Here is a 13,612-nt window from a genome sequence, read left to right on the forward strand (position 1 = left end):
AATAGGGCAATTATATCGCAGCGTATAGATCCGCGGAGCCGCTGTCCACATTTGCGGATAGTTTTCAGCGAACAAACCAGCTGAACGTTCTATCTGGCTAGGCAAGGTAAATGAATGATAACGTAAGCGCATCGCGAAGTACCAGACCCTTTTGTAAAGTACAGTGATATTGTATTCATAATTCAAACTTTAATAATAATGCATGAGAGGATGATTTCGTAGCAGTCGTCGAGTTTCCATGTGCATACTCCACGGTTACGAACGAGAATAACTACGTGTTGAAATGAATTAATACCTCTGCCGCGCGACGTTCTAATTTCCGGTAGAATTTTAATTTCTCTTCCTAACCAGAACTAGGTGGGTGAAGAAGAAAAAAAAAACAAAAAACACAGCGAATAAAAGAATAAAAGAGTTAAAAAAAAAAAAGTCCGTTCAAACGCCTTGATAAACCAAAATAGTCCCGTACACGCGGTGTGAAATAGATTTGTTCCAGACGAGAAAGTATTAAACGCAGGAATACGAGGTACGGAATGTAGATATGATACGTTTCAACGTTTCTCGCATCCCGTCTTTGAGAATACGTGCATACCTTAACGTGTTTTTCATTATGGGAAGTAAGTAAATGGTACTTTCTTCCACGCTTAACGTCTGGTTGATTGTGAGTCCGGAAAAGCTTGAAGTTTATTTCAATTAACGTAATTTCTTCCCGATTTATTTTTCATTTCCAACGTTCTCCTCGCATTCCTAATTCTACGATCTTCCATTTTCACCTACAAGTTTGTGCTCCCCCGTGAGAACAAAAAAAACAAACAAAAACTAAAAAAACTGTTTAATTCTGGGCTAGGCGAAATTCTTTTTACATCTGCTTTGTCGCGTACAACGTATAATTACCGCGGTAATTGATTCGTCCCAATTTGTTCTTGTTCACTCTCATTTTGTACCAGCTATTATTTTTCCATTATTTTTCAGTGCCGCGGTATTGGTTCGTTCGTCATATCGTAACGGGCGATGGTGGACGGAACGTACACCGATGCGTCGGTCATTATCTAAAAAAAAAAAAAAATTGGCGGTTTCAGCCAGATTTTGGTAGAGGCACACGTTCACCGCGGCAAAATTGTTGCGTGGTCATGTACGGTAGTCGTGAAGCTAATAATCGATATTAATTGGAAATCTCTCGAAATGTGTTCGATGTTCGCTTTACAGCCTCCGCAAATCGTAACGGAAGTACATTCCGTAAGTAGTATCAGCGAGTGCATAACGTTTAAGAGGTCTTCGATCGGATATACTCAACCAGAGTGGGCTAATGTTACTTCTAGTCTGTTAATTAAGACAACTCAATCAATAGCGCAAGACCACCTGTGCCCGAGTAATTAAGTTTCTCCAGATATTTTACGAAAGATCGTCCACGATATACCGTGTAATTATACTCCATTGGTTCGCGGAATCGTATAATTCACGTCTCTCCCCTCATTCCAGTGGTTCACCCGGAAGAATCAATCTCACGGTTTCCACCTCCGATAGTAAAACGGATTTCGCCGATTGTTTTTTTATCGCCACGTTTCACTTCGAACAATTTACGAAACGTTCATACCTTCATACCTTAGTCAAATGAAATTTTCCGTATCGAGACATTTTTCGAATGGTCTGATATTTCGAAAAGGGAAAGGCTTGGAAAAAAAAAAAAATTTCCCAGTGTGACGTACACACGTGTAATACCGCATAAAAAACGGGCTACTATCGCTCGATGAATCGTATAATTGATTCGGGTGAACGTGAAAGCTTTGCCTTGCTTTGTAAAAATTCATTCGCTTGTTTGCGATCGATCTGTTGAATCTGTCGAATTGTTTCAACGTTGCACACTTTCGCTGTCCCCCCGGTATTGTTTCACGATTTCGAGATTTTCCCGGTTACCTAGCCACACCTACATCCATCTTCTAATTTCCAAGGCTTTTGATTTCGGCCTCCATCTACTTCCGCCATAAGCGTGGGGAAGGAAGAGCTGGGTCAATTTATCCCCGATCCAGCTGGCTGTAGTAAAGCCAAGGTTCCTTCGCATTGAATTAATAAGAGCACCGATCCATATGGCATTTGGTCGAGTTTCTCCTACCGCCGCTAGTGTCCCCGATATCAAATACGGGATGAGAAGCAGGGAATTCGCGTCTGTCGGAGACGTTTTCAACTGTGAGACTCGATTCGGTGCGCGCAAATGGTATTCAAATTGCTCCTGATTATACCTCGATCCGGGAGCGAGGGGATAGGAGGTACAAAAAATTTTCTTTTTCTTCTTCATCTTTGTATTCCATCGGGTTAACCTTGAGCATGGTCATGCCGAAACTGGGGCCATTCGTCGTCGAGGGGATGTCGTGAAATTTCGGAAAATGTCTCGCCGCATTTTCTCGCTCCCTTCGGTTTTTTTCAACGACTCGATGGAAAAAAAATTTTGTCACGTACGACTGGAGGCACGAAACATATAATCGATAAACAACTAATTATTCCTACGTGCAGCCCTGCTCTCCATTCCTCGTTGGCCTCATTTGCTGAAATGCCAATTTGGCTTCCCTCACCACAATTCCGAATAATCACTTCAGTTGCCCTCAACCCCTCCCCTCCTCGCCCCCCTTGCCGCGACCTCTCTTTCAATCATCCCGCCCAAAACTGTCACATTCGTAATACGCCATCGAATAATGATAATTTTCGTAATCCAAATTAGTTTATTGCTATGTACGTGCAATTATTTATCATTGCAATCACGAGAACCTTGCTTTTGCAACGAGAATCGAGAATCATTATCTTGTGAATTATAGTTCAGCGAAACAATTAACGGATGAGCGTGTTGAAAATATTTCGGGCGGGATACAACGTCGCGTTCTTCACGCTGCGCGAAATAAGTAAACACGGTTCGTCCCCAGACTCACCTTCGACTCGGATTACGATATGTTTGCGACGCTACGTTGGTCGTCAGTTTCGCTTGAGAGTTCGTTCGGAAGTAGTTGCGTAGTTCTTGGGCCGAATGGATTTCGCCGTGATAACGTTCGACCATATAGTGAATTTTATTTATTACGCTAATGAATTATTGGTAGTTCTGTTCGTAGAGCGAATTCTTTATGAACTGGTGGTTGAGCGTTTGTTTGCGCGTAGATGGTGATCGCGATCCGTTTCGCGATGTTTTACTTTTTTTTTCGATGTACCAACGGCACGCGAAGTTCGATCGTTTTCCGTCGTATCGTGCGACCATGTTGTTAACATTGTAACACCTGGGTGATAGTTTATACAGGTAAATACTCGTTAAAATTATTATTTTTTTTCTATTTTTCTTATCGTCTCGCTACGAGGATGCGAGAATTGTTTCAAATTGAAAACTAGTGATCCGATTGCAGAGAATCTAGTTATCTTTGCGATGTCGTTTTTTTTTTTTTTTTTTCATTAATTTTCAACCGAGATCACACGGGAGATTTTAAATTGTATTTACACAAAAGAGTGGAATACATTTTTTTCGAGGGAGCTGAACTAAATCGCAATTCTCGCGTTACTTTGCGACGTAGTTTGGCGCACTACTCTGCAAATTTGGCTGTAGTTGAACAAAAGAATAACCATTTCATTATTTCATAACCGAGTTACCAGCGAGAGAAAATTATTACGTTACACGTGTACGTATAGCGCTATCGCGACTATTTCTCTACTTCTTCCATTGTTATATTTGTAAATCTAAGAGGAGCGCTCTCTTTAATGATATTCAGTTTTTTTTTTTTTTTTTTCTCTGTCGCCATAAAATTTTATTCATATTCTTTGGTTATGATAAATGAAAAATGTCCAAGTAACGAAACTGATGGAACCGTACGGTACGAGGTCGACGCTTTGTTGCGGTATAATTGAAGTAATTAGTGATGTAATTAGTTGGAATTCATCGAGATGTACTGGTGCTCGATTATCGGTCGGCTCGGGTCCTCTGCTGTCGCTCTACAAATTTCGTTAACGTTCGAAACGCTACGGAAACTCGTCTATTCGCGCAATTCGATTTACCCTGTTTCGTTCGAAACTTTGGAAATTCCCGAAATTCGTGTGTCCCACAAGCCTTTACAGCTGTCCTTGACCTCACCCACTGAAACCCTCCGTTGTTCATATTTTCAATCGACGACTCACGGTTGATTACCCCTCCGCGATTATTCTCGAATTTTCGATGCAATATCAATTTCTCTTTATCTGGCTGTTACAGAGCAACAGAAGTCAACCGGCGATCGGACTGAAGCAGACACCGAAAACAAGGGTGAGTCCAGATTATTTTGAACAGTAAAATTCTTCGGTATAATGTCACCTTGAATTATCTCTGGTATTATTTGTGGCTCACTATTCAACCATATGCATACCTGTACCTCACGTGCAATTCTGCAGTGTGATTATTACGAGAACCAATCTTTAGAATTTAGTTCAGAGATATAGAGAGGAATGTGTGTAATTATAAGATGTTCTCGGAAAGCTGCAAATTCTCGTCATTAGCAGTAGGTATCGCATGATATGCTACGCTAATACCTATTCCGCGATGGTTCGCGTCTGCGGTACGATGTACCCGCAGTATCGCGACGATGTAAATTCTGGTTGAAAAATGATTTAATTTTTATTTCTACCTATCCATCATTCGACCAGGATTACACGAAAGAGAGTCAAGTTGCGTTCAGGGGCTCACGTTTTCGTCCGTCGATATATCATCGGGCCTTCGCCACTGCGAAGTTGTCCTCAATAGTTTGGCGATATTTATTCGTGCGCAATGTAAAATAGGTTTTCGGAATATCTTCGACTCTGAATCAGCGAAAGTTTGCGACGCAGGAGGTAACTAAGCTCGGAAATTACCGACTCTCGCTCACCTACTCCGAACCCCCGATACCTTCGGTGACAAGCACGCACGTACGTGTCGACCCGTGTATATTCGATTTCGTCGTAACCGGAATCGTCAGCATCGCTGTGGATAAAGGACAGATATCAGGCGTCACCGGTTCGACCTCAAGTACCTGATTAACCATGGATTTCAATTCGAACATTCGCTCAACGTGACGTACGTAGACGTACAGAATGCATAATTTACAGCATCAAATGGGTACGTGGAGAGGTGAGGGGTTTCGAGGATTGCTATACACCAAGTAGAGTTGTCGAGTTGTCTCTGCTGCTGCTGCTGCTGCTGCTGCTGCTGCTGCTGGCTGCCTGCACCTCGGCGCGAAATGCACCCACCACCGGCGGCGTCATCGTACATACACACGTAATATAATATATGCAATGTTCTACGTGTGTCTCGTTTTGCGAGTACGCGTACGTATATATTATTATGATGTCTCTATACACCGGCACAGGTACCATATACTCCTGGCAAAGCTAAATTGCAGATAGATATGTATTATAAATATATTTGCATACGTATGATCTTCTCGTATATGTACGTGTACATTATAAACGATACACGCGCTCTGCTATTTAGTTTGAATAACTTTGGTACGCGGTGTCCATTTTCGCGCTGAATTTTCGGGCTTCGTCAATTTGTCGAGAGGGAAATCGCCGTTTGTCGTACGGTTAAGAGATAGGTGAAAGAGAAAAACGGCGAAGAACATTTTTGTCCGTCGCGCGATCGAGGGATGAGAGAAATATCTCGCGATTCAAAATCCGCGCAAAGATTATCTGAAACGGGATGATTTTTTCAGGTCGATAATTCTATAAAAATTGGTGCTCTGAGATGAAATGTGAAAGACTATACGGCCGGGGCATAAAAACGAGGTATAAAGTAAGCGCGCGCCTGCTTGACCTGGAAACTTTACTCGTTTTACTTAAAGCGGTAAAAGCTGCATTACGCAACTCACGCTCATCATTCGAGTGTCTATTTGAAATTGAATAGCGAACCTAGACGGAGGAAAATTTCAACCCGAGATCGAAAATTATCCATCGACGGGCGTATTTATATATCATTTTCGAATCGGAAGTTTTCGATGGAAAGTAAAAAAAATAAATCTTTTTCCTTTCCATTTTTGAGAACTAAAAAAAAGTGGAACCGGTTAAATAAATTGCATCGAATGGCATCGTTCGAAAATTTGAAATAATTCTGGTTCGAAATGGCGTTTGTAGGTGGTATATAAAAAAAATAAGAACGAATTTCCCGTTCGAGGTGTATTACCTGCAGTGGGTACCTCGCACGCGGAACGGGTACATAAAATTTTGTTACGATCAAACCTATATAAATGTGCGTGCCGCGGTATGTAAATAAAGTTTATGTTATACGCGCCTGTTAAATGTTATTCATGTGTAGCGAGTATTAAATATCGCTGTTAAAAGATCGTTGGGGATAAAATTTTTCCCACTAAAAAATTAAAAGACTTGACATCGCGCGTCGCGGTGTATCCGGGGATGATGATGTTTTCAAAGGAATAACGAAACAACGTGCGGAATAAGTTTGGTACTTCGCTAGGAGAATGAATATTTTCTAATTCCCACGGTGCAACGAAATTCCTAGCGGATTATCTCTGAAAGCTCAACGCTGCTGCCGCTGGAAGATTCTGCACGGGTTCCAGTAGATTCAAAAGCTCTGGGGTTTGTTGCGAGGCTTTTGTTAAAAAAAAACCAAACAAATGACGGTCGCTCAATAGTCTTTCGGTTCAAAAATTCGCCCAGTAGGTATACCCGCAACTTTGCCGTGCGAGGTACCTACCTACGTTTGGTCTAGTTACGGTTCCAGCAGCTCGCATCCAAATTTTTCAGAAAACTGAATTTTTTAATTCAACTTTTCAGACGTCAAACCGACTCGCTGCAACTCCCGCACCAAAACAACGCTCTCTTTTTTCCCCTCATTTTTTTCACTTCAAACAAAATTTTTTGCAAACCGCGCGAACGGTTGTTAGCGAAGAAACAGTTTCTAACTAAAATTTTTACTCACGTACGTATATTATTATTCCACTGCTATACAATTCACGATATAAATTGATATAGAAATAATTTTTCCTCTTTTTTTTTTCTTCGTTTTCAACATTTAAATGTCATTTACAATTTTTCACGGAGAAACACTCGATTCATAATATCCTTGCTAAATTCCACGAAAATCTCTCGAAGAGTATCCGTAAGGGGTGCTTTAATGCGATATTGTCCTGCTCGGACGGATGAGTTCACGATTTTAAAGAGGGATCTGATATTTCTTTAAGAAGCAGAAGTGTGAAAATCGAGCTATTTCATTTTTTCATTGATTGATATCCCCGTCATTTTTCGCTCGTTATCGATTGCAGTGAATAATAACGTGAGGATACGTGATGCAACGAGATTAATTAGAATCACTTGTAATGTCCGCGAGGTGCTGACTTCGACGAAAATAACATTTATTTTAATACCTGAGCGCGTGGCGTCGCTAAGGGATTCTTTCATTCGTATCCTTTTGTCGTCACGTCTTCTTTTGTGCTTCCGGTTGTCTTATCCTACTTTCCCTCCGCTTCCGGGAGTTCGTGTTTTTCCTTCTTTTATTGTTTCGGTCATTGCGATGCCCACCCTCCTGTTTTCGCAAAACTCTTCAACGAAGAATGGAATATTTTTTCCCTTAACTTTGTACCCGAACGCCGCGTCTCTTTTGTCAAGTGTTGTCAATCATCGAGATCCTTTTCTTTTTGAATATTCCTCACGTTTTGTTCTTAATTTCTCACTCCCTTTCGAGCTCGAAAACTTCGAACAAATGCTCCAACTCTTCTCCTTTCACAGCGACTTCGAACGGTGAAAACAATTTCAGGATTTTTAAATTACTCGACAATTATTCCGTGAATAACGAACGAATTGATGATCGATTTTTCTTCTTATTTTTTTTTTTTTTTTTTTTCTACCTCTTCTGCGTTACATTCGTGCGGGTAGGTATCTCCAAAGTTCTACTTTTATTCCCCCGGATTCATACTTCACTTCAATTCCAAGTGATTGCTGATTCATTTAAAACTGGCGAAACTAGAACGATATACTCTATCCGTTCCTCCTATTTCTCTTTCTACTCAAGTTAGTCTATACTCTCGTTGAAGAGTCTAATTGCGAGAGTAAAATTGTTTCCTCACAATCTGGAGCGTACTGTAAATGGAATACAAATCACAGCGATAAAGAGAAACGTTTGTTTGTTTTCTCAAAATAATCTCCTAGTGCATTTCAGTGCTCGTCTTTCGTTACCCGCGTTCCCCAAAATTGTGTTTTATGCCGGAAAAAAATTGAATAAAAATGAAATGCAAAAAGAAAAATGGGGAAATCACATCGACCGTTATTACCGTAGTGCTGTTCTCCGTGTGGGTGGTCACGTGTCACGAAATGATATGTGGATCGTACGCTGCGTATGATCGAGAGTCCTGCCGCGGGGTTCTTGAAATATCTGTATCGAAACAAAAGAACGGGGGGGTAGTGTCTCTTTTGTGCACGATAGAAAAAGAAAATAGTGAGTTGAACCGAAGAAAGAATATAGAAAAGATATTTGAGAGATAGCAGTGTACGGTGTGTATCGTGAAAACGTGTCGAGGTACAGGAGGAAGAACGGTGTGTCGTGACGTCGTCGTCCGGAGTGTCGCGAGTGTCCACAGTCCCCGCATCATGAGCCTCCGTTCGGTCTATATGCGTGCAACGTAAAGGATAGATATATATACACGCACACGTGTACGTACACGTACCTCGTAAATGGTATACGTGCAGAGCGAAACGCCCAAAGCATCGTCGACCCTGCATGAATGTATGAAGATGTGGATAGGAAAATGGAAAATGGGAAACGGGGAATGGGAAGTCTACATTTTTTTAATATTTTTCTCCTTCTTTTTTTTTTTTTTTTTTTTTACATATTTTTCCCGTCAGTTTCGTACCAAACGATCCGTGTATGTGTTTTGTACATATTTTCACGTATATACCTATATATATACACGTTCGCACACCGCGCGTTTTCTTTATTTCACATAATGTACGAAGGTACGCGTGTGCACATACCTATACAGGGTTTATCGTACACTCGCGGACCCCGGGATTCACGTATGCTTCTGCTCGGAATTGCACGCGATCCCCCGTACCACAACCCAGTTTCATAAAGGAACGGTGTAATTTTTCACTAGTCGCAGAATCACGTCCTTCTCTTACCTCAAAAACCCGCAACCCCTCGTCGCCCCACCTCGTCGTTGTACGCGTTGCAGCAGCCCCGCACGGATCATGGGATTATAACTGGTGGTAGGTAAAAGAATATGGGGGGGGGGGGGAAAAAATACAAAAATCACCGCCGGACTTTGTCAACGTCGAAACGCGTCGAACGACTGAATTTCACGCGTGAAACGAGCGTGAGCCACGGCCAACCGATTGGCCGGAGCGAAAAGAGACGTTGAAAAATACAAGGAAAAAAAGGAAACGCGAAGATCGCGGTTACAGCGACTTCGTTTCACTGCGGATATGTAAAAACTAGAGTGTACGGTGTTCAAATATAATGCAATTATTGAATAGATAATAATACGTGGTCTATTACCGGACGTAACCCAGAAAATGAATTTAATTCTCGTCTACGTGAAAACCGCTGCTGGTATAACGAGCTTCGAGGGAAAAAAAATTCAAATAAAACGAAGGAAAAACTCGGCAATTATTTTAAACGAACGATCCACCGTACGGAGACGAATTTTCCGATCAGTCAGCAATTTTACGTTTTGTTTTTTTCTTTTCTTTTATATTTTCTTAATCTCGCCGGGGATAAGTCCGGAAAATTCGGTAGAAACATTTTTTTATCGCGAAATTGTCTTTTCCTCTTGTCATTGAAAGGAGAAAGAGAGAATAATGTGGATAATCTCGATGGAAATCATATCTGATGCAATAACTTCTGACGCTGTGTGAAAATAATTTGAATCCCCGAGTTGTAATTCATTGGTATATCCCTACGTGTTATACGGCATATGAAAACCGTAAAACTTGTCCGCGTAAGATTTGATAAATAGCGGAAACATATTGCCTTTTAAATTCGAAAATTCGTTTACTATATTATAGTCGTTTGGCGAAAGATACAGTAAATTGTCTTCGCGCTCGAGAGGTTAAAGGCAATATGAAAGTTCTCGGTCACCGCGCTCGATTTTAACTTCCTTTTTGTGTCGGCTATTTTTCCGTCCATTTTTTCCCCCCACGCTCGCTCCTTTTGCATGCACTCTTCCGGCTCGCAAAAGTCGTACATAACTTCCAGCCACATGAAAGGATCGATCAATTTTCTACAACAATCGTCGCGAATCGAACGTGGAATGAGACTCGATCGACTATTTGAATCCAATCTGCGGCGGTATACAGTGTGGAAAAATTATAAGCAAGCGAATCGTCATTTTCGCGTCGCAGAGTCAGAAGATAAAATGGCGACAAGTGGGAATCTGATGGGATCCTCGGATCCCTCAACGTCTCAATCTTATTGTTTTTTTTTCTATTCCCGATTTTATAGAAATCTACCGCATAGAGTATGAATATATTCATGTATTCGATGTATAATAGATACGTCGACAGAAAGTCCGTTTACGGGAATAAACTCTGTAGGAGCTTTAGCTATATCCATATAGTGTCGGTGCAATACGTGGTACAGGTACGCGCGTTCCTATGTATGGAAAATAAATGGATGGGGGTAAAGTTCCAACGAATATATATGTAGACGACGGTGGCACTACACCCTGTGCCCTACGTACAATGACACGGCACACACGGCTGCTTTGCAAATGTTGAAAATTCAACCGGCGCATGATTTTCAACTTGAGTGTTTTCAGTTATGAATTCAGAGAGCTTCGTTATACCGAGTGCATATCGCGTGTTGTAAATTTCTTCAAATTTCATACACTGCGGCGTTCAGTTTCGATCAACCTCGTGGCTAATTTTTAATCGAGTCGCGAGGTCACCTGTTGTGTGTCGGTGAAACACCCGAACTCGCGTGCGATTTAACGGGGTGGAGGTTGGAAGTGTATTATTTATTTATTTTTTTTTTGTTTTTTATTTTTTGAAGAAGAGCAAAAAAATAAAAGCCATCTGACGGTGGAAGTGTTGTAGAGATGAATAGCTCGCGTAGCGCCGACTTCCATGTGTACACCGCACGGAGCGGATAGTTTTTGGAGCGGATATCGAAATATGAAAAATGAAAGGTAAAGATTTACGACGAAAGGAATAGTTCCGATATGGTTCACGGGAACGCGAGAAAATAGAAACGGAATGTTGGCGCATAGGTACAACACACTATTGGAAAACATAGGAAAATAGCTGTAATGTGATAAACATATACACAGTAAACGTGGAGGAAGGTAAAATAACAGGAAGAAGATAAAAATGAGCGTTCGCAGTTGTTTCAACTTCGTCGAGTTCAGCCATCCGATGGTCTGGTGAATCTCTTATCCGATTTTCGCTCGACAAAATTCATTCCGTTACTCTCGAGACCTTCGGAGTTTCTACTGCCAAACTAATCCCCGAAGAGTCACGTCACGCCGAAACAGCTGTATACTCAGGTCCGATGAGGAATTTTCGTCATTCGCACCTCCCTCGAACGCGAGTTTTTTTTTTTGGAAATTTTTCACGCCGATTCTTCGACCGATCGACGAAACGGATGAGAAATTACGTCGCAGAGATTCCGATCGATTCTCCGTGTAGAACCGCGATCGTATCGATGATTTCCTTAAAAACATATTTTCGAGATGTTTTCTGCCGCTGCGGTAACTCGGCAGACGTACGATTAGAGAACTGGGAATAGGGGAGGACAGAGTCGAGAGGGTGGCTCCGCAAGCTCGAAACTTGGTAAATTTCAATCAGAATCCACGTTGTTTGCTGAAAGTTTGTTCGTTAGTTGATTGCGCAAATTATGAGCTAATTTAATTGTCATCAATTTAGTGGGAAGGTAGCTAACTGAACACCGAATTAAGGCTACCTATACTCCGGCAATGAGGGAAAATCGTTGCGCTAACCTGCCGGCCGAACTGTAAATTCATTCCATTTCACAATTCCACGCGAAACGGAACCCTGATGTCGGTCGATACATGAAATCTGGACAGCGTTCTTTACCGACCGCTCACCAGCTACTCCCGCAGCTATTCGTACCGGCGTCGGCAGGTCAGGGAATTTCTTCGCACCCCATGAATATCGATCCATTCCACCGTAGTTTCCGTCAACGAATATGCAGAAAACTCGCAGTGGAGAGTAAAAATGGTATCAGAATCGAGGGTTGAGGGTAAAAGAAGGTAATTTTGTTTCCCAACTATGTTACCCTGCGTTACACTCGCGGAGGTTTTCGAAAAGCTTCAGGCTGCTGTCGCAAGCTTTCTCACGTCATTTAAACTCTGAACAGAGTTCCAGAGTCCCTCGGGGGGAAAATACTTTTTTTTTTTGCTTGATTTAAAAATTTCTTCTCGTCAAACTAAACAAAAATTTCATGTAAAACTTCACTCTGCAGTTTAAAGCAATTGAAGAAAAATAGTCAGGCTCTTAAGAACGGACTTCTTGCTGCCGTTGGTTCAAAGGATTGCAATACAAACGTTAACCGACGCGACAGCTCAACAGTGGCTACTAATTGGCTATTCAATATGAATGAAAGAATAATAAATAAAAGTGCAATCAAACTGCACACGGAGCATCCATGCAGGGCAGTAACACGTTGAACCGAATATCTTTTTTCTTTAAACTTTTGACCGAAAAAATTTGAACCGAATATCGACGTGAATCGGTTCCTAATCCCTCTCGTTGTAAAAGAGACGAGAAAACGCACTCCGCGGCTCTTTCGGAGTACATATTTTCTGGTGCCACCCTTAGACACCGTCTCTGGTATTTCGGTATTCCTGTACATCAGAGTACGAATCGTACAAGGATAATAATAAAGCCGTCCCAAGTTCTCCCACACATGAGGTCAGGGCTGCCGCTCGTCTCGATTCTCCGTCTACCGTACGGTTACGTTACAATACACCGTGTATAAACGGCCCGTAGCCGCGGCCGTCTCTACACTTACGCATTCGTAACTGATATACGTACAATCTCGCGCCGAGGCATACAATCAAAATATCATATCGTACGTGTAGCGTCGTTCATTGCGTGCGGAGGCGCGTGAGTCGCTCTCGAATCCCACGCGGCCGAATCCGCGTTTGTACTTCGCGTACCGAGTGTGTACGGTAAAACTGAAACGAGACGAGAGGTAGTTTGGAACGCGCAGGCGTTCGTACGGTACGAGGTGCGTTTATACCTGGACATTTTGGCTTCACCTATACGCAATGAGGTATGCCGAGGGACGCCGTGTACATGTATATTCCTAATGCCGCCGCTATACTCCGTTCACGTTTACTTCCACTTACTACGTTCACATCGAACGTGCGGAGTAAGTGTAAAGCTGCGTATTACGTACGGGCAAAGAGCGACGCAGCAGCCGGTGAGACTTGAGGCATATAAGCGAAAGCTGCGAGTCGCCGGTTCCTGAGTGTCGCACTTGTCAGTTGCCCGCGAGCGTTAGCGCCGCGAGTATCGTTCCCGAGATCTCCTCGTATCGCTCGATTCATTTCACATTTTGGAATCGCATTTTTCACACGACAACAAATAACACCTTGTCATACGACGACGACCCTCTATGCCGACCCGGTTAATCGACGCCCACGATCAATTGAATCTCAGAATTTTT

At 42.2% G+C, this 13,612-nt stretch overlaps 1 protein-coding gene across 7 annotated transcripts in view; it reads left to right on the forward strand.

The window, feature by feature from the left end:
* Positions 1-13,612, forward strand: part of LOC105690431 — a 189,833-nt gene that overhangs the window by 19,882 nt on the left and 156,339 nt on the right. For all 7 annotated transcript variants that reach the window (XR_007279016.1, XR_007279017.1, XR_007279018.1 and 4 more), the window contains exon 3: positions 4,214-4,264. Coding sequence is in view for 2 of the 7 variants with exons in the window: in XM_048657359.1 (XP_048513316.1) it covers positions 4,214-4,264 (51 nt within the window). In the remaining 5 variants the exon portion in view is untranslated. The remainder of the gene's footprint in view (positions 1-4,213; positions 4,265-13,612) is intronic.

The sequence above is a fragment of the Athalia rosae genome, chromosome 6 (genome assembly GCF_917208135.1).
Source record: "Athalia rosae chromosome 6, iyAthRosa1.1, whole genome shotgun sequence".
In the NCBI taxonomy this organism is placed as follows: Eukaryota; Metazoa; Arthropoda; class Insecta; order Hymenoptera; family Athaliidae; genus Athalia; species Athalia rosae.